The sequence below is a fragment of the Mixophyes fleayi genome, chromosome 8 (genome assembly GCF_038048845.1).
Source record: "Mixophyes fleayi isolate aMixFle1 chromosome 8, aMixFle1.hap1, whole genome shotgun sequence".
Lineage (NCBI taxonomy): Eukaryota > Metazoa > Chordata > Amphibia > Anura > Limnodynastidae > Mixophyes > Mixophyes fleayi.
In genome coordinates this window covers 119120519-119143590 of record NC_134409.1, presented here as the reverse complement: position 1 = coordinate 119143590, position 23072 = coordinate 119120519, and the positions used below count along the sequence as shown (strand labels likewise).

The 23072-nt window shown below is 39.6% G+C and overlaps 1 protein-coding gene across 1 annotated transcript in view; it reads left to right on the top strand.

Annotated features, from left to right (window-relative positions):
• CFAP20DC (CFAP20 domain containing) overlaps positions 1–20950 on the top strand; it is a 264360-nt gene extending 243410 nt beyond the window's left edge. Inside the window, exons 6-7 of the mRNA XM_075183331.1 lie at positions 14988–15094; positions 19341–20950. Coding sequence (XP_075039432.1) covers positions 14988–15094; positions 19341–19453 — 220 coding nt within the window. The 3' untranslated portion in view covers positions 19454–20950. The remainder of the gene's footprint in view (positions 1–14987; positions 15095–19340) is intronic.
• The last annotated feature ends 2122 nt before the right edge of the window (positions 20951–23072 follow it).

Below are 23072 nucleotides of genomic sequence, written 5' to 3'. Positions count from 1 at the left end.
GTGAACCCAAGAGAGAGGGGGACACTGCACATGGAAGAGGCCCTGGAGTGAGGGCTGCTACAAGAGGCATGGTAGCTGTAGTGTCAGATCCTGAGGCTGAGAGTACACAGAGTGACGTGTCAGAGCACAGGAGACATTATCCCCGCAGAGGAGGGATGAGCTGCAGTTGAGAGGTCTGCTGTTGAAATAGGACATGCACACTTTAACAAACCAATCATTTCAGCGACAGGGCCTACCAAACAACTTTGACTGAAATGATTGGTTTGTTTGGGCCCCCACACCAAAAAAGCTATTCATCTCTCCCTGTACAGACTAAACAGGCTCTACTGAGGCAAGATGTCGTCCTCATCCTCAACCTCTGATTCCTCTCCCCCTACAGTGTGTACTTCCTCCTCATCACACATTATCAATTCGTCCCCGCTGGACTCCACAACCACAGGTCCCTCTGTAGTATCTGGAGGGCAGTGCTGTACTTCATTGAGGAATTGATTATTCATTTTTATAAACATCATTTTTTCAACGTTGTGAGGAAGCAACCTCCTTCGCCGCTCACTGACCAGGTTCCCCGCTGCACTAAAAACTCTTTCCGAGTACACACTGGAGGGGGGACAACTCAGGTAAAATAGAGCCAGTTAGTACAGGGGCTTCCAAACTGCCTTTTGGAGTTCTACCACGTCACTACCTCTAGTTAATTTAGATTGCAAGGCTTGTAAATATAAATACTTTGAAGATAAAAAAAAGCAGGCTGCACAGACTGTGGAGCTAGAAAGTGAAATTAAATGGACCACGTTACTTTGGTGGCTATCTATGCCCCCCACCCCGCCCTACACTTGTAGTTGAATATAAATAAAGCAGCCTGCATAGACTGTAGAACTAGCAATTCAAATATACAAAGAAATGGACAAAGGCAGTTTGGTATCTGTCTGCATCAGATCCCCTCTCCACTAGGAGTAAAACAGAAAACTTTTCAGCCGTTATATAATCTAGAATATAAATAGAAATTGAGAAATGCAATTTGGTATCTGTCTGCATCATAATCATCAACATCCTCCTCAGCGCCAGCTACATCAATATCCTCCTCCCAGTGCACAACATTCACACCTTCATTAGCCAAATCTGTAACTGGACTGTGGGTGATCCTTCCAGCATATGCAGAGGGCGTGCTGCAAATGCTGGATGGAGTCACCTCTTCCCGTACAGTGATGGGAAGGTCAGGGTTCACAACCAACAACACCCTTGGACTCGCCTTGGGGATTTGTGATGTCATCTGTTTAGAAGGCAGAGTTCTTTGCTGTTTTGTTGTTGTTGCTGACAGCATAACTCTCTTAAATTTTTTGTAGGGGGGGGGAGGAGGGCTTTGATCCTTGGGTGAAGTTGGACCACTAGTCATGAACACGGGACAGGGCCTAAGCCGTTCCTTGCCACTACTTGTCGTAATTGGCATATTGCCAACTTTACGTTTCTCCTCAGATGATTTTAAGTTTCTTTTTTTGCTGTTTTTTGAGAACTTGGGCTTTTTGGATTTTACATGCCCTGTACTAGGAGATTGGGCATCGTGCTTGCCAGACGACGTTGATGGCATTTCATCGTCTATGTCATGACTAGTGGCAGCAGCTTCAGCATTAGGAGGAAGTGGGTCTTGATCTTTCCCTACTTTATCCTCCAAATTTTTGCTCTCCATTATATGTAGCACAAGATACTGCAGAATGTGTGAACTTGGTAATATTGCAGTACCAATGGACTTATAATGCTGGATTGGTTTTGCAAATTTGGTTATAATTATTATATATTTTTATTTTTTTTTAATTTTTTATTTTTTTTTACTTTTTTTTTATTTTTTACAAACTTGGGAATAATGGGGAAATAACTATGCCCTTAGAAGCACAGAGCACAGGACACAGCACCACTGGACTGAACAGGACACGGCACAGGACCCAGCAGCACTACGGAACTCAGCAGGACAGAGCACAGGACACAGCACCACTGGACTGATACTGCAGAATGTGTAAACTTTGTAATATTGCAGTACCACTGGACTTTTACTGCAGAATGTGTGAACTTGGTAATATTGCAGTACCAATGGACTTATAATGCTGGATTGGTTTTGCAAATTTGGTTATAATTATTATATTTATTTTTTTTTTTTTAATTTTTTATTTTTTTTTACTTTTTTTTTATTTTTTACAAACTTGGGAATAATGGGGAAATAACTATGCCCTTAGAAGCACAGAGCACAGGACACAGCACCACTGGACTGAACAGGACACGGCACAGGACCCAGCAGCACTACGGAACTCAGCAGGACAGAGCACAGGACACAGCACCACTGGACTGATACTGCAGAATGTGTAAACTTTGTAATATTGCAGTACCACTGGACTTTTACTGCTGAATGTGTGAACTTGGTAATATTGCAGTACCAATGGGCTTATACTGCAGGATTGGTTGTGAAAATTTTGTGGTAATTAAAAAATATTAAAGTAGTTTTTGGTATTTTATAAAAAAAAAAATTTTTTATTTTTTTAAACACGGGAATATTGGGGAAATAACTATGCCCTTAGAAGCACAGAGCACAGGACACAGCACCACTGGACTGAACAGGACACAGCACAGGACCCAGCAGCACCACTGACCTCAGAAGGACAGAGCACAGCACACAGCACCACTGGACTGATACTGCAGAACACAGCACAGCACAGCACAGCACTAAACAGCACAGCACTAAACAGCACAGAACTAAACAGCACAGAACTAAACAGCACAGAGGACCACCTAACACACCCTCCCTCTACCCTGATCAATGCCCGAGTGAAGATGGCGGCGACTAGCGGGGAATTTATAGGATCCGAGTATCGCGAGATCCGACAACGGGATTATGAGTCAGAGCCTCAGTTTCACTTTTGAATTTGGCGCCAATACCCGGATCTGTCTCGGATCCGACTCGGATCCGCAACGTTCGGGTGGGCTCGGATTTCAGAAATCCGAGCGCGCTCATCCCTAAGTATAACCAGTAGCAGCATAGTGTCAGTAATATAGATGGAGTATAACCAGTAGCAGCATAGTGTCAGTGATATAGATGGAGTATAACCAGTAGCAGCATAGTGTCAGTGATACAGATGGAATATAACCAGTAGCAGCATAGTGTCAGTGATATAGATGGAGTATAACTAGTAGCAGCATAGTGTCAGTGATATAGATGGAGTATAACTAGTAGCAGCATAGTAATATAGTGATGAGCACTGTGTCCCCAGCAACTGGCATTTTCCCTATTCCCACATCTACTCCACTACCTGTCTTCAATGAAGCTGCCAATGCAAAACACTACTGTGATATCGGGCCTACCTGTCGTTTATCATTTGATTGGCCTTACCGCTGGCGATAGAATTGTTAACAAGTGTCATGGCGGTACTTGTACCACCGCAATACCTGTTCTGTTATCACCATCTCAAAATAAAACTCCTTTTTTTAAATTTAATATTTTAAATTTAGCATCTGCAGAGACTAACCTGCTGTATGTTAACTAGGTAAGATATGTAAAAAAAGAAGTGAGTTTGGCTTGGTGGCACAACTTGCCAAGTGGATGTGTATTATTATTGTACATTGACATCCTTTTTATGGAATCCACTGTACAATGTAGACCAATAAATGTCTCCTTGGTTTACCACACATACCCCAGATATCTGGTGGTTATACTTTGCAGACCCCGAAAGCTTACTAATAAAATGTAGACCACATGCCTCTGGTCGCTTTACTCAACACACCCTAAATATCTGGTGCTTTACAATGCAGATTCCCAGATCTCTGGTGACTACAATGCAGACACCAATGATTTAATTTCTGCTCCTGCAAATCTCTGGAAGTTATACCATGCTGGCTGAAAATCTACTGTAGTTTTGCAATACAGACCTTAGATCTCTGGTGACCATATACAGGGGTGTAACAATAGGGGGTGCAGGATGTGTGGTGGCTACAGGGCCCGGGAGGAAGTGGGGGCCACTCTTGAAAAGAGCAGAGCGGAGACCACTTCTGAATGGAGCATATGCATTGACTACATGCACCAAATAGCACTTGCTCAGAAGAGGCCCCCCCCCCCCACTCTGCTTTCAATAGAGGAGGGGCCCAGGATGCAAGAACAGATTTTGCTGTTGGTATCGGCAATGTACTATTCTGCCCCTGGCCATATAGATAGAAGGTGGTGGCTCTTGTGCAGACCCCATTGGTTTACTTACTGCTCCTGTAGTGATGCGCTCTGTCTCTATAATGTGCTTATTAAGCTGACCCAGGAAGTCATCATACTCATTAGATGGCTCCCGAAACTGTGATTGATTGATAGCACTGACCATTCACACCAGGGAGGCCCAAACACAGTGTTTAGTAGTTAGTCAGCATTATACACAAGGAGCCATCCAGTGAGTATTAAGATTTCCCAACACAGCCGAAACAGAGGTGGTTGGGTAGAGAGTGACCCCCTATCTCCTAGTCTCATACAATCCACATTACTGGGGGATAGAATTGTGAGAAAGGGAGAAAGTATCAAATATGGAAGACTTGACAGGCCTGGATTATATTGTGGGCATGACATTTCTTGGGCTTGTGGCTTAGTGCGTACTTTCTAACATAGTGCTGTGGTTCTTGGCCTCTTGTTTTAGTACATTACTAGGTAATTGAGAACGTAGGAGATGCTGGGAATCTCTTTTCATCTGTGTGACCAAACATTGACGGTGTTAAGCTGCACAAGGCTAAAAGGATAGGATAATTTATGCATGATGTAGGTGGAGACCTCTGTAGACTTGAGCTTTGAAACTGACCCTGTAAGTTCTCTTTCATAATAGCACAACAGACATAGGCAGGGTGAAATCTGCCAGTCTGCTCTGTGCCTTTATGCTTCTCACTTCCACAATGACAACTCCTGCTGGTTTCCTAGTGATTGATAAAGTTAATACTCGGCTGCAGTTTCATTTCTACCTTTCATCCGCCCAACCTGGAGCCCAGTATTCAGAAAACCTAATGAATGCTCTTTGTTATAGTCTGCAAGACCGTGATTACAGGTGAACTCCGAGACACTGTGAAAAACTCTTTATACTCAATGCCTTATGCAGTTTATTAGCTTAGTCAATTGACTGGTTAACACATAAATCAAAATGAGCTAATCGGTATAATATGTATTGCTAAATTAAACAGGAAAACCTTGCTTGCCTGCTTTATTTAATTTACCAAAAGGAATGGAAACAGACAAGAATTTAACACATTGCTAAGCCAGCCATCAACTCACATGGTTTACTGCATGTTTAAAATACAGGGATTGATGCAAAGTGGGATGCATGTCAGTTTGCTTAGCGTATCTTGTGTAAAATTGCTCTGCTCTATATATTGCTCTATATATATATGTATGTATATCTTTTTCTTTACATGTGCTCACTCAGCGTCCCTTCAACTAGAGAATCAAATCCACCTTAACTTACCTTTCAATCACCTTGTTCTCCGAGTCCGATCCCCTTCTTTTCTTTTTTCTGAGTCATCTTTTTTCTGTCGCTGTTCTCCGTTCTGCACTCCTCAGTGCTGTGCTCGCAATGAATGTCGGGCGTGATGACGTCAGGGAACCAGGGAGGGAGCTGGATCGCCACTTGACCTGACCACCTGACCTGAGCGGTCAGGTGACCACAAAAGGTAAGTTTTTTTTTTGTTTTGTTTTTTTGCAGGATTTTTTATTTTCATTGAGAGTCCTGGGGCCTCCTTGCCCGCGGGGCCCCATGCACCTGCCCATCGTGCCCAGTCGGAAAGACGGCCCTGGAAGCAGGCCTATACTGTATAACTGACACATTCAAACAAAACAGCACACACGTCTTATTTCAGACGGCAGCATTTTAGGGGTGGCATAAACAAGATCTTCACCTCTTCGACCCCAGCCTGCTCCTGCCTCCTGTCCTTCAAGCAACCACCTGCACCTGAAACACTGATAGCAGTAGGGAGCGTGGTGTAACAACAATCACCTGTGCTTCCAGTTGCATAGTATCAGTGAGGTGACAGTAACAATCACAATGCTTAACGTAATCTATATATCGTAGCTCTGTGAGGCACCGAATATTATAAACTGCATCGGTGAGGCCTTGTAATAGCTGTGTCCTCTGTACTGCTTTTGTGAAAGTTCCCTATATTCTAGATACAGAGGAGGAGGATGAAGAAGTGCTCTATATAGAGGAGAAGCCGCAAGCAAGGCACAAAGGAGTTAACATGCAAAATAACCTTATCATGAATGAATTCTGATAACTTGTTGATTACATCATGATAATGAACTACAATCCCCTCTAGCAGCAGCGTCTTTATGATTCAATCCCACTACCCTTTCAGAGTTTTTATTTTTACTCTTAAGAACTTGCGTTACCACTCACCTCCCACACTCCTCCTAAAGAAACAAGAGAGCAAATCAGCATGTTTACGTTCACAGCTGTTGGCACCCACTCAGAACTGGGAGATCCACAGTAAATAAAGATTATAAGGTTATGCATTCAAACAATACAAGTTATTGCATGCCCAAAGCATAAATCAACTCTCAGCTGTAATTAAAGTACTGCCAGAAGGTCAAGATTGAAGGTGTAGGCCCTTTCCTGTGTGACTCGCTTCAACTGAAGCTTCTCTTATAGTAAAGATCTCATCTCTGACATTTCTTTTAGAAAACATTAAAGGTGGGAGTTGGAAATATCTTGATGAAAAGCTTCATATGTCCCATGCTTCTTGCTTATGTAAAATAAGATGTTCTAGAAAGTTTTATGTTTCAGTAGAAGAACACAGCAAACTCTCCACTCCTCCAGTGGATGGTGAAGGAGGTCCACTGTCCAATTTGACCACATATGAGGTTGACCAAATTGGGTTAGATTGTGCTGTTGGCACTTCTGATGTCACTGGGACCTACTCGTGCAGTCCAAAGAGGACCACTGTTGGCCTCTTTTTGCATTCATTTTCCAACCACACCAATAGGCCCCAGTGACACCAGAAGAGCCCATAGTCAGATCCCGGCCCACCACATTTACCAAAATGCCTGATAATAATCTGATCGATTTTAATAGTGTCATTTTCAGGCGTTGTAGTGGTTTTGTGGCCAACTTAATGGTGAGTGTTCTGCTTCTCATATTAAACACTAGCAGATTATCTGCATCTTCACAGCACCCAAGTGAATAATCATATTAAGGCAACATTGGGTAGAAAAGGTTGCAAGATTATACAACCAATTTTCGTCTGTTATTTGGCATTTTTAGATAATGGTTAATCGAGTAAGTGATCTTTTCATTGGCCTGTTTGTTTGTTATAGACCAAAATGACCTGAAGTGTGTGTGGGGGTGTAGAAAATGATCAAATTGGGATTGGATTTGGATTGGCAAGATCTGTGCAATTTGGCCTTCAACGTGTGTGGCCAAATTTGGTCCTAGATCTGGTCATATGGCATTCCACCAACCGGATCACCCAGTGTAGGCAAACAATTGAAACTAAACACAAAATAATAATGCACTTATTTTCCATCTCCATAGAAAAGGCAGCTGTTCTTTCCAGATTCCTCATGATGTTCTGACTGACAGTGGCTGATACTAAGGAGAGCAAAGACAATTCTATGGCAATTGGTGCATTTATTTTCTTCTGTCTTGCTGGCAAAAATAAAAATACCACTTCAAAGCAATTACTTTTCCTTTTTTCTAATAAATACTCGCCATAGTTGAAGCTTCAGTTGTCTTAAATAATTCATGAGAGTGAAAGGCATCTTTATTCAATGTGTGACAGTGGGTCATTGTAATGATTTAATTACATAGCCTCATGTGAGTATATAAATGCACATTCTTTAAAAGATGTGCATTGATGGTGCAGCAGGTGTCCCATTGAAAGTAACGGCTGGCGCCCAATTGCTACTATCTCAGTAAACTTGGAAATCCAAAAGGATCTCTAGGCACCCTCTAAGCTGGGAACATCTCCCAAAATATTCTCCATTTCAAAAGATTATTTTGGTTTGTAAAACAAAACTCACTTTTGTATCTGGGAATAGACTCAGGTGCATTTGTCTATATCACATCTGGCCGTGTCAGAAAGGCAAATACTACTCTCCCCCCCTCCCAAGTTGCTTTCATTTTGACACTCCTAGCCTAACACACTTATCCTAACCTAATCGCATACCTGTAAAATGGTCACAATCATGTAAATATAAAGTACAAAAGTAGCCATTTGTGCTGTTCAACCACAGTTCTCTGCATTCGTAAATGACCCTTGATATCATGGAAACAGGTAAAAGAGATTAAGGGCTAGATTTACTAAGCTGCAGGTTTGATAAAGTGGGGATGATGCCTATAGTAACCAATCAGATTCTAGCTGTCAGTTTGTAGAAAGTACTAAATAAATGAAAGCTATATTCTGATTGGTTGCCATAAGCAACATCCCCACTTTTTCAAACCCACAGCTTAGTAAATCTAGCCCTAGGTCTCCTGTGTAGAATTAGTATAGAGTTAACTTGTGCCAGGAATTTGTTGCTGAGAGGTGGGCGTAAGCCAAATGCAGAGGAATTCTTGCTGTAAAGAAAGAAGATGTTTCAGTAGCGCCTGCAGACGCCGTTAGGTAGATCTCGAGGCTAGAGACTGTAGTTGCCTAAATATAGATAAGAGGCTTACTACAGTATATACAATAAAGAAAAGCAATATTGATGCTGTATTGAATTTACCGTATAAACCAAAAAGCCAGTTTAGGAGTTTATAAATTTATAAATGTCACTATTTAAGACCCAAAAAGATTATTTAAACCAGAGGTGCACAAACTCAGTCCTCAAGAGCTACCAATAGTTCATCATCATCATCATCATTTATTTATATAGCGCCACTATTTCCGCAGCACTGTACAGAGAACTCACTCACATCAGTCCATCCCCCATTGGGGCTTAAAGTCTAAATTCGCTAACAAACACACAGACTAGGGTCAATTTTGTTATTAGCCAATTAACCTACCAGTATGTTTTTGGAGTGTGGGAGGAAACCGGAGCACCCGGAGGAAACCCACGCAAACATGGGGGGAACATACAAACTCCTCACAGATAAGGCCATGGTCGGGAATTGAACTCATGACCCCAGTGCTGTGAGGCAGAAGTGCTAACCACTTCAGGATTTCACAGGTGAGTTGATCTATTTTTCTTGGTCAGTAATTATGTTACATGTTTCTACAGACAGAAACCCTAAAAACATGACCTGTAGGCAGCTCTTGACTGGGTTTGAGCACCTCTGACCTTAAAGGAAAAGAGAGACAGGATTAGGGTCAGAAAGTGGAACATTTAGGAAGTATGTAGTAAGATGGAAGTTGATGGGCATATTATACAAGTTTGAACTGTGTCTTTGAAGCAGTTTATTGCCCCCCTTCCCCAGTGTGGTTTGATGCACACTGCATCACATTAGTATATAGTGTCCAACTATCATTTCCTAAACATAAGTCTGCAAATTGTATCATCAGCTTGGTATATGGAACACATTGGATAATAAACAGTGTGTTGGGTAATATGTGAGAGCTTCACAACAATGAAACAAATGAAAGTGATTTCCCAAATGTTACTGCAAGCAAAGGCAAGTCCCACCACGGCATATAGTAAAGGAAGATATTATGTATTAAGGATAGAATGTATCTGTCATTTTGACAGATTGTGTGGCGTGGAACAGATTAACAGATTACTCTTAGTCAGGCTGCAGCTCGCTGTGAAAAATGTGCAGGAAATGATAACTGTCGGATTGTGCTGATTTAATGATATTTTTGAAGCCTTAATACTAACATAGGAACGTGAATGGAAGTTTCTCTGTACTCTCTCTCTTGCACCTATAAATGGGGTCACCACTTGCACTTGTATGTTCATATCTATGGGTCTCTCACATTAAAGGACTGAGCACATTTTCCATTATTCAGATGGAAGGTTTTCCTGTTAATTGTTTATGTTGTCTCCTGTCATCAAATGAAAACCTTCTGGGTTGGAGCTTCCATTTGGTGCTGCTGGAAGTAGCTTTGTGGAGTGGAGGAGTAAGTGTGATGAATCATTTAACCACAATCCACATGTATATAAAGGATAAAACTAATTTCCACTTACAGTTACATTATCACCTCGCTGATCCCCTATATGTAGAATGTGAAGGGATTTTAGTACAGCGCTAAATTAATTGGAGTTGAATTAGTCGTACTTATGTCAAACACATATGTACAGGATTAAAGATGGTTTCAAACTACAGATTTTTTAAAAGGAAGGAAGTTTAGAACATTGTTTGAAGCATAGTTGGCTCTTGGACTATGTCAGATGAAGACGAAAACCAATTAAGTCCCTCTTTTTATTAGCAAATCTTTTTAGTGTAGATTACGTTACACCACATGATTTAAAATTGCTACACATTGGATTTTGTTTAAAAAACATTCAACATTGCTCTTTAGTAAACTGGCCTTACATGTGATGTATGGGAGAAGGTGATAAGTGGCAATACCGATGTGTACCATTTTTTTTAAGACCTATACTATTTATGCCTACCACTGCTTCTAATATATCCCATTCTTGCCTACTCTACCAGAATGTCAGGAAGACACCCGAATTCTGGGTAGGTCTCCCAGACTTCCTGGAAAACAGATCATTCTCCCGCATCCTTCCAACTTCCTAGTAAAGTGGGAAAGATGGGAGCCTCCATTCACTATGAATCGTGTCATTTTGCCCTGTTTCCCCTGCAGCAAAATGACACTTTTGCATCATTGCGTTATGGGGAGCGGTAGCAAAATGACGCGATTCGCTGCACCTCGTTCCCTTCCGTCCTCACACTTCACCCCCCCCCCCCCCCCCGCCCTCCCTAAGGGATCTCCCGGGAGGTTTAAAAAGTTGGCAAGTATGATGTATCCTTGATTATGTGTCTGATTCTAAATGCACATTTTATATATGTTAAATGTCAGAGGAACAACTTTAGTATAATTTGTACCAAACGAACGGTCATTCAAGTTATCTAGAATTCTGACTTTTATCTCAGAGCTGTTGTCCTCTCTAAGAAAAAACTTACTGTATGAGTGCTGGTTTTCTACTTATATATGTAAGGTATAATGTGAGCCATCAGATAAAACTTCTAGTTAAATATAAAAACTCCTATACTAGTTAAATATATAAAATTATTATAATGTTTTGGGACACGTCCATATGACATCTTCAATTATGTAAACAGAGTCTTGTAAATAAGAAAAAAATAACTCTTTTACTAATGTGGCTGAAACAATTATGACACAGGGCTCTTCTACCTTATGGATACAAGGCTGCTCCCATTACATACAGGGTGCTGCATTATAGAAAGCTGTGATGTCATGTTCTGTGGTGGAACTTTAATACCAGGAGATGTCACTGTTGTTATTTATATCTATAGAGTGTTTTTGATTGGTGACCAAATCACTAAAGTGACAGCAACAGAAACTGGCTCATGCAGGAGGTACTGCAGAATGTCCATTATGTCTTGGTACCTTTTCTCATTTTACTTGTTGCACAAGAACACTACAGAGTAAATAAAGACACTAATATACCAATACCTTTCTAACCCAGCTATAAACACATGCTCATTTTCTGATCAGTTTTATTGCTCCTATGTCAGGACAAGAACTGCTTAGAGTTCTCCCAATTTGGCACAGAACGTAAACCTTGCCCTTTGCGTGTTGATTGTATTGATTACAACCTAAAGTCTTCATGACGCACTAAGAGGTAAATTTATCGAGCTGCAGGTTTGAAAAAGTGGAGATGCTGCCTATAGCAACCAATCCGATTCTAGTTATCATTTATTTAGTACATTCTGCAAATTCGGGAGCCTCCTGGATATTTCGGGAGAGTAGGCAAGTATGCATTTAATAGCAGGAGGTGGGGCTTAATGACATGCGTCATTATGACATGCGTCATTATGACATGCATCATTAAGCCCCACGTCTACAATTGCATAGGCAAACCGAGGGAGGGTTTCCTAGTGCCTGGAAACCCCCTCCAAGCCTGGGACACGTAATAATTGAGGTGGCTGGACCCTGCTCCCGCTTCACACAGCTCTGCTTGAAAAGGGAGAGCTGTGTGCACCTGACAGTAGTGCATGCAGCATTGCCCATGTATATTATGGGGATAGGAAGAGTTGGAGAGCAGCCAAACACTGTCTTAAGTTATAGCCACACCCCCATACATGCTGGTCATGCCCACTGATGGCGTGGTGTGGAAACCCTCCTCTACAAATCCTGTGTTTGCCCCTGAATTGTCCAGGAGATTGCCTATTGTTCCAGGAGTCCAAGAGAAGCCCCCGAAATTCGGAAGCCTCACGGAAATTCCGGGAGAGTAGACAAATATGATGTTGGCCCTATCAAAGTTTAAGAAAGAAGCCACTATATCATATCAAAGGAAATACTATGGCAAACCATTTTTACATGTTAAAACGTTATTGTTCTGCCATATACCACGTGTATGTATAACATGAACATTTTTTGTCAATTTACATTTTGAGATTACAATGAAAACTGTACTAGCTATTAAAACACACTGACCAATAAGGATATTTAACACAATATCTGAAAATAGCTGAGAATAATTAATACTAATGTGAGCAACGATGTGCTGTGTTTATTGGTCAGTTTCAGAATCATGGGAGACTTTAATTAGATGTTTTTACAATTCAAAATGAATAAAAACAGAAGGAAATATATGAGAAGACAACCTCACTTGTGTTGTATGCCTGTTGTGCTTAGAAAGCTAACAAACTAACTTCTAGTTGTGGTTTGTTTTGTGTTTGTCGGCCTGTCACCATCCCTGCAGCAGCAAGAGATGATCTGAAGGAATCCTGGTGTTGATCATTACCACATTGCTAAAGTGTCTTAGCAAGTGTCATGTTAGGCGTTCACAGTTTAAGATAGCTTTGCTATTCTGTCTTGAGTCACACTTTAGATGGTGACATGTTGAAAATGGTTGCCACGTATTGCAAAAAAACATTCACTTTGCACTTAAGGTAGACCGGTGTTAATTTGTTAGTATGTTTCCATGAATATTGCGAAACCTGTGGTTACCCAGTTTTTGTGGAACTAGAAATTCCAGCACGTTCTGCTAGCAGAAGTTACCTCTGCTCTAACTTATCAGGATTATAGAGCAAAGAGTATCTACACATCCAAATAACTACAATTACCTACAATTGAATAAAAATGTAGTGGCTGGCAGGTCATGCTGTGACTAGTAGTTCCACTGCGGTTAAAGAGTTTACCATATAGTACCTATTCATATTTTATGTATATGGACGACAATGCATTATCACTTCTCTTGTGAGTATTGGAAGAAATTCTCAGTATCTGTTCATATTTTTAATGGTTAGGTGCTTAGTGCATGTATCTTCTTGTGTATGCTGGATTTAATTATCCATTTGTGTATATTACATATACATACTGACCTGCACATTGCCAATTACCTTGTTCCTTTTTCTAGAATGACAGGCCACTGATACATTTTTATCAACGAATCTCATTGCCATATTGAAGTTCATTGAGACCCCATGTGGGGTGTAGCTGCAGCTAACCAATTAGAGTGGATTTCTCCGTCCAGTCAGAGCGAAGCCACCCTGGATTGGTTTGTTGCGGACAGTCCTCCAGCCTTATCATTAGCATTGGGGGTCCGAGAGGAGCAGAGCACAACATTGTTCATATCGTTTTGTTTTTCTTTGCTTTGGATTACAAGGAACAAAGAAGCAAATCTCTTTAGAATTAGGCAATTAATAAAGCAATGAACAAGAAATTGGAGCAGTGTTACATTGTGGGGTTTTTTACAGTATTTTTTATGCGGCACTACAAGTCCCAGCAGGCCTTGTGTGCCAGGGCATGTTGGTGCTTACAGTTCTACCAGTTCTGCTCTGGCCACCATGGGTATACTGGCACTTGTAGTTCCACAAGCATCAGCATATACAAGCAGTTTGTGGCTGCAAGGGCCTGCTGGGAATAGTAGTGATATTATTTTACTTTTAAACGTTGATATTCCATCACCCGCTGTTGGTAGAAGCCCCAGTGCTATCAGCATGGAGCTGTTTTTTCTTGGGATGGGGGATCACATTGTTTTTTTGCCGGCCGGATTCCCCTAGGAAACTCTGCCTCATGCTGAACAGGCAGTGGCTGTGTTCCGCTATGACAAAGAAACCATACACTGTGGGTTTCCTTGTTATAGTATGACCAGCCCAGCCTGTCATAGGCTGGTGGTGGCATCTTTTAGAGGGGATCCCACGCTGTTCACTATGAGCACTGATGCTTGCATCACTTTTTCTGGGGAGGGGCAGCACTCTTGATGCTTTTTAAATTTTTATTTATGCAGCGACATTTAACACACTATTCTGAGCTGCATGTATTATAAGATATGTGCAATGTAACATAACCATGCAATTGCCCCATTTTACTGTACTTTTTCCAACTTTTCATGAGAGGCTTTGTTTCTTAAACCAAAGACCTAGATTTTGTATGTTCCACAAAATGAGCATTTTGTATTTACACTGATAAGTTGAGTGATCCCAACCATGGAGGCTGGTTAGAAAGTATCTGCTACATTTCTAGGCAATAAATAGTCCCAATATGCTGTCATCGCCCTCTCTTGCCAGGATCATGGGTAATTCTATTAGAGTCTATCCACAGACTTCTGTACTTAGAACGTCAGCAGTCAGGAATCATGTACAACGAATGAATGACATTTTCTTTATATAAACCATCTACACATAACTGGTGCTGACATAGATGTCCGCTTGTCTTAGCCATATTCTTTATCTGTAAATAAGTCATGGACATTCATTTAGTATCATGGACAGAAAGTCTTACAGCATCTTATGACATTGACAGCCGAGAGGTTACAATAAAGATTAAATAAAGCAATGAAGGACTTTGCTTGACTGGACCCTGTGATAGAGCGATAATGAATGTCTTCAAGAGTAAAAACTGAAAGCAATGAAAGGTAACATCTTCTTCGTTTTTTCACCCAGGGATTGGCTAAACGCATTCAGTCCTCCTATAATACCGGTGAGCCAGAATCAGGACTTGGATCCTTTACTCAAGCTTAAACAATCCAGCCCATGTTCCTGTAACGAAGGTAAGATGATCTGTGGTGTCTGCAACGAAATTTCAATCAAGGGTAAGCAATTTTATGAATAGAGGAAGCCTGGGGATTCCTAGGAGAAATGATGAAAATGTCAGCATCAGCAGCTACATTATGTACCATACATCCCGCTGTAATATCTGCTAACCATATGATTTTTCTCTCTTTTTCCAGTGATGGAAGATTCACTGAGCGGGCTCATAAATCTTATCTGTGTGCTCAGTGCCCAAGGGCTGGAAATGTCTTAGTGACATACTATCTGAAATACATTAGACCTCCCAAATTGGGAATCATATCAGTGATGTACATTTGTAATTGCTTTTGACAGGACAATAGAAGCTCAGAATGCAGGGACTTTACTAGAGGAAAGTAAAAATATAATAAAAAATAAAAAATATATATTACAAAATTACAGTCATGGGGCCTGATTCATTAAGGATCTTAACTTGAGAAACTTCTTATTTCAGTCTCCTGGACAAAACCATGTTACAATGCAAGGGGTGCAAATTAGTATTTTGATTTGCACATAAGTTAAATACTGACTGTTTTTTCATGTAGCACACAAATATCAACTTTAATGTACAAATAAGCTATCAAGTATTTGTGTGCTACATGATAAAACAGTCAGTATTTAACTTATGTGCAAATCAAAATACTAATTTGCACCCCTTGCATTGTAACATAGTGTTGTCCAGGAGACTGAAACAAGAAGTTTCTCAAGTTAAGATCCTTAATGAATCAGGCACACGGTCATCAAGTAGACTTAGTTCAGTTAGCATAGAATTACAATACAAACTATGATCAGTACATGTAATACAGAATTATCCAGAATCCACGGGGCATATTTACTAAACTGCAGGTTTGAAAAAGTGGAGATGTTGCCTATAGCAACCAATCAGCTTCTAGTAATCATTTATTTAGTACATTCTACAAAGTGACAGCTAGAATCTGATTGGTTGCTATAGGCAACATCTCCATTTTTGGTGGTGTCATGGTCAGTTTGAGAAGAATACAATAAAAAAAGTTAGGGTCAAAAGCCAGCTTTAGTGAAGGTTATGCAACATTAAAACTGGGGTTATAGCCAAGATTACTTCAGATAAAGCAGAATTAGCCAGTTCGTGTAGCACCAAATTACAGCTTATATTAGAATCTGTGTTTATTCTTTTGTCTGGTGAAATTGTTATGGTAGATTTATCAAACCTTCTAAAAAAGTAAAGTGGAGCTGTTGCCCATAGCAACCAATCAGATTCTAGCTATCATTTATCTATTACATTCTATAAACTGGTAGCTAGAATCTGATTGGTTGCTTTGAGCAACACCTCCACCTTTTTTTTTTAGCAGGTTTGAGAACTCTACCCCTGAGTACTGAAACACTTATCACTTCAGTTACTTGTGGGGAAATTGATCATGATGCAACATTTCATATCAGTTAGATTTACATTCATTTCTGTGATAAACAATGAATAGGGTCGAGTGATAAAAGCTGAGTCTGTTCACCTTCCTTCATGTTTAATGCGTATTGAAATGTCCAATTGCCCAAACAAAAAGGTATTCCGCTGAGTTATTATGATTTATCGACCTTTAAATGCCATCCGCACAAATGCTGTTCAGTTATTTCCCATTGCTAAAGCAGCTTTAGTAGGCAACGCAGAAGGTAATAGAACATGGTGATTTAACAGTCAATATTACACTGATCTTCACTCTCTCATAAGATTTAAAAGGCCACGTCGACTCTTACAAATAAAACAAGTAAATGAAACAGTGACATTTTTAAAAGGTTAATTCAAAGTAGCCATTATGTGCACCATACCACATTTTAAGTAGTCCTATCACATAAATGCTTTAAAAACAGTTAAACACATATTGATTTACATTTGAATATGGAGCAATATCTGATGTTAATCATTACACATGTTCCTAATTTTAAAATGTTATGTTTTTTTCCCCTGCAAATATTGTATTGTGTTTTAAAGAAAGTTCTGCCTGCATTGCTAATCTTTAGTCTGTCAACGTGTTTTTATGACTAAATGTTCCATTTGCTGTAAGTTTGCTCGGCTGCACCTGTCAGTTAGGTAATCGAGAAAGTTACAACTTGCTTGATTGAAGGGTTATTTCCAATAAAAATCTGAGGACTGACGAGGTTCTAGAATCATCGTCTGACCTTAGTCCGGGACCTTAAAATGATATTAAGTCAATAGCTGGCAGCAGCACCAAGGAGGAAGAGTCACCTTGCCCCCTGGCATACATGAGTGATGTTCTTACAGTGCCGAATCTGTACTTGTATTGGCAGTTAACATTATTGTCAATAAAATATAGCCTGGAAAATAATTGTTCGCTGCTCTTGTGTACTGTTATTAGTTCTGAGATTTCATTTTGCTCAGTTGATGTAATACGCAGTATTGCGCTTTATTGGCATTGCGCTCAAGGTACCACTGTTATAAATTACTTGTACACGTGTCGGTCTGAACGGATTACAAATAACAGTGAGGAAGTTCGGTGTCCTTTGTGAAAAACTCCTCTGTGGTTGGCAGTTAGAGTTATTGTTATTATTGTTTTTGATTTTCGAGTCCACAGTGCTTCACAGCCCTACAGAGTGGCAAAAGCAGAGTATACCTAAAACAGGGTCATACAAGGTAGAGAAAATGAAAACGTAAAGTCTATTGGAAATAGGACGTAGCTGAGACAAGAGCACCAAGTGTGGCTCAGAGTGGAGATTGGGACAGTAGTGAGGATGTACCATTGTGAGTATTATAGGTGGGAATAGTATAGGCTGTACATTTTCAGAGAGCGTTTGAAGGCTGCAGAGAATCTGATCAGGCAAGGTAAGGAATTCCATAGGTGGGTAGCAGCAGGGGAGAAGTCTTGTAGTCAGAAGTGAACGTTGGTTATCAGAGAGGAGGAGTAGGTCAGTGGTAGATTTAAGACAGTGTGAAGTATTGTATCTCGAAATGAGGACAATTTCCAATGTAATGCACTAAAGTCATTTTAATAACACATATTGTCCATACTTGCCAACTCTCCCGGAAAGTCCAGGAGACTCCCAATTTCGGGTCAGTCTCCTGGACTCCCGTGAGAGCTGGCATTTCTCCCGCATCCCGAAATTCCGTTGTTAAAATGACACTATTCACAGAGAATCGCGTCATTTTGGCATCACGGCAAAACGTCATTTTACTCGTGGGGGCGGGGCCAAAATGATGTGCCGTCCGGGAGAGGGGCATGACTACTGGGAGGGGGACGGGGCGCCTCGAATTGCGGCATTTTGCCCCCCCCCATAAGTCACGCCCCTCTCCCGGATGTCACCTACTGAAAGTAGGCAAGTATAGTATTGTCACACCGTGAAGGCAGCCACTTTGTAAACTAAACCAATATTCATGAGATGGGAACCTATTGATTCACTAAAAACCAGTACTAGGTTACCCAGAAAGGGGAAGAAAACCCAGAAAATTGTGGGCCCCCTGCAAGGCCCAGTTTAATTTTTTTGACACTCACATATTTTCAAAATCTCCTTTAAGTCCTCTGTTGACTTTTCCAAATTTCCAAAAATCCAGACTCTGTTGCTCCGTTGTTTTATTAGATGAGGATAGGGGTGCTTTCTATTATTATGTTATTCTGGCTAGATTCATCCTTTAATAACATTAAAATACTTAATCAGTATACAACAGTAAACTAATTAAAAGAAAATGCAGTATTTATTCCAAACTAAGCCATGAGTCAGTAAACTGATTCGAGCGCCAATCTGTGTACCCAGTGAATTTTTTTTTAGAACCTCTGCACTATGTACATATTATTATTATTATTATTATTATTATTATTATTATTATTACATGCTTTTGTCTGCCTCTGCATTTCTTTGTTCTCTTTACATCTGAAATAGCAGTAATAGAAAGATTTTTTTCTGTGGAACAAGTCTACTTTTAAAGTGTACCTATGCATGATGGAGGCAGACATTTTGTGGGATGGCTGTGAACCAATATTCATGCAGCTTTCCTGAGGTACCAGTAACATGAAGTACAGAAACGAATGCCATTGGGATGTAACTGGTTCCTCTTGAATTGACGGTTTGCATCCTCATGAATATTGGTGTAGCTAGCCACAGAAATTGCTGCCTGATTAGACAAAAGGTACAACTTCAAGTCAGGGTTTTATTTCTAATTGACATTTTGTAGTCTTATGATTTGTTTTACTTATAACACACAACTTTTCCACACAATGCATCTGAAATGTATATCTTACTTGTCAGGTGATGACGGAATTGGTGCAGATGAAGAAGACGACATTCTGACGTTATTGTACGACCCGTGCCTGAACTGTTATTTTGATCCAGAAACTGGAAAGTATTATGAATTAGCTTAGGGAGAGAATGTTATCATATTGTTCCAAAAATAACAATGTTGAAATGCTCCTGTGTGACTGATGAAGTGTACCCATGACCTACCCTCCCTTGAGGTAGCCATTTTGTGGGTTAAACACTGATGTTCAGCGCACTAATTTACTAAGAAGTTGTGATATCCCTGAGGCATGAGGCATTTCTCCTTAATATTGTTCAGCTGTAAAAATGGCTGCCTGCAGTGTGAGTAAGTGACTTTAATGTCTACCAAGCTAAGATTCAAGTTTATCTAAGCATATATGTATGGGATTCCATACAAATTTCTTAACCTAATGCCTCACATTATACGTAAACTTGACATCTAGTTGAATGTAAACAGTCATTCTCCATTTTCAGCCCTGTTATGCTCTAAATGGATTCCTGTAGCATCCTTCCACAGGGATGCTGCTAGACAGTCTGTTCATAGGAAATAAACGCTTGTCCAATGTTCACACCCTTAACCCAAATAGCTTTAATTCTGATTACTGATAACTTTCTGCTTGCTCTTTTATAGAAAGTGTCTTGAATTTAAGGTTTAGTCATTATTTTCCACTTCAAACTACTTACATTTATTTATTGTTTTTATATATCCTCCTACACTTTTCACTTAACACATTTCCCCATCTTTGTGTTGTACATCTTAGTTTTTCACTAAGGCCATGATACCTACTTTTTTTTTTAATTTTAACACTGTTCAGAAAAAAAACCAAGAGGAGAGGATAGACAGGTAGAGTGTATTCATTTTTAAACAGACCAGGTGGTTGTTTTTGATTAATCCCTTTTTCATAGACATTTCACGCAGGCTTAGGTGAGTGCTGGATCATAACAAACTAGTTTACACTCTCCCTGTCTATCCCACACACAGACTTTTGCCTTACAAATTATGCCACCACCAAGGTTTTTTTCTGAAGAGCTGACACTCTTACGCAGGAAGCCTTCGGTTATCCCTAATTATCCCTAGTTATCATAAACCAAATGATCGTCCCTGATCAAGAGTTATCATAAACCAAATGAATCTGTTTCAACTATGTAGCTTTCTAAAACCAAATTATAATAAACAATTGGGGGCACCAGAAAAAATACAACACAGCATAAAACAATTTTTTATAAAATTTCGTAAAATGCCTACTTTAGATATGGCAGAAAAAAATATGGATATCACATTTCAATATAATGGATTTATTTATTTAAAACAGAAAACATATATAACATCAATGAAATAAGCTAAAATGTATAAAAAATGTTTACAGCTTAAGGTAAATAATCCATATAAGAACCTATTGAGAAGTCATAAAATTGTGCTCATTACAATGTTATGATTGGTGTGTACAACCATGCAAAAAATGTTATTTCTGAAGAACAAAATAAAAGTTTTATAATAGTCACATAAAGTCCCAATAAATATTGAAATTCCAACTGATCTTAGTAGGAGATAACGATCTCCTTTAGATTCTCCAAAATAAATATAATTGATCCTCCATCAACTGAATTGTGTGCAAGTCCAATCAATTATTAGTACATATGAATGGACCTATTGTCAGTTTGCACCCTCTTTGTTTAATGTGCTTTTATATGTTTGTGTACGTCAACAAATTCATATGAACAAATGTGCAGTTAATCAGCACCGATACAACCTCTCCTATTGATGTTACTTGTGGGTGGAATCTTTCCCAACAGTGAAGCAGGTGGCTGATTAGGGAGCTCGTATCCCCTTGTTGGAATCCATACAGCCCAAAATGTCTTGCATTCACTGGTGTCCATCTTGCTCACAGGAATCTTGTTGCAGGAGGGAGCTGGTAAGTTTAAAACAACATGATGTTATCCCTCCAATCTAATGCACAAACATAAATAAGAGGGGCATATATCGTAATATCTCCGATCCAGTATAACCGGTCATATAGGTCTTTTTTGTAGACAACTGGATATCCCAATCACTGACGTGTTTTGTCACCGGGAAGTAACTTTTTCAAAACTTTCTAAAACCAAGTTAAGTCTGACACGTGAAATGATGAGGACACAGAGACATGAACTTATCAACTATAATTTAATATGTAAAATAAATCCACAATGCTTAAGATAAAAACAATTTATAAAATTACATATAAAGATATAACACTATAGTTTCTTTTAAAATAAAAAGGAATAAACAACAGGAAATGATGAACTGGAACACCTCTCAATATGAAAATTATTTACATAACATTTAAACATGCTACAGGCACCCACAGCTGCTCCCTCCCCCAACCCTTTCACTGTGATGTCAAAGCCAGAAAGTCTGTGTAAATACAAATTAATTATTTATGACCACTGTTCAACCACCTTTCAAATCAGGTTTTCTTTACACTGGTGTAACTTCTTAACAGAATGTCCTACAAAGATCATATTACAAGAGGTAAAACTTTTCCCTTCATTTACATACTAGACATAACTCCTTTTACTATGAAATTTGAGAAAATTTGATATTTTACTGTGGCCTTATTTCACTTCATTCAAACTTATCACAGTTGCTCTGTCACCCGGTTGAGATGTCTTGAGATATCATAAAATCACCAAGAATGTGAGGGGTCTGTTTTTGGATATTACTGATATTGATCTAACCTTAGAGAGAGATTTCCAGGGCTTTAAGACCTGTGCCATAAATTAGTATTGGGCACTCATCTGCAACTATGGGTCTGGAACTCTCTATCCATAAATACTTCATGGGTAGGGCAGAAGATTTTAGAAACAATCAAATAAATGTATAATTTAGTCTACCCATTTCATGTTTTAACCCATGGCTGGACACAGAGTTCCTCTGAGCCACACAAAGCTGTAAATTAAATCACAAACACATATTTGCAGTTTTATGTAACTACTAATTAGCCTTCATATGACTAACCGGGATTCATTACTTAATGGAAAAAATATCTCTAGACACAGTCAGTTACATTTGCAGTCATAAAAAAATAGCCGCCACTTGTCGGTTTATTTCTGCAACTTTAACAATCATTTTCAATAGATTGTAATTATGCACATGGAGTACAACTGAGACAAGTGAAAATACTAATTATTGAAAGGTAACTAAAGAGTCATTAAATTACACATACAACTAGACTTACAGGTATACTTTGTAAGTGAAAGTTTTAACAATAATCAGAACTGAATATGTTTGAGATAAGTTTTTCCTATGCACAATTCCTCTCTGCAGGTAACTTTTCAGGTCCTAAAATATTTGCAGTGTGCCAAATAACAATACAAGTCAAGCATCCATCCATCAACCAGTTTTATTTGTTATGTTATAATGTAATGTGTCTTGTAAAGAGGTTTAAAGAAAACTTGTCGGCCAGTTTCAGCAGACTGTCACTTGCGTCCTTCAATATTCCAGCTATCATGACACTGACATGCATGGGTTGCTCTGCAATAAAAATCCAACAAAGGCCAAAGGCCTTTGGACGTATCCACACAAACTTTTGCTAATAAACAGAAACCAGTTATGCCTGACCGGGGTCTCCAAAGTCCAGTGTCAATGAGTTAAGTTCAGGAGCAAAATATTGTTTTTAAGAATGCAAATGTTTTACTCACAGATGTTCCTCTTAGCATCCTCAATATGAACTGACGAAGATGCTT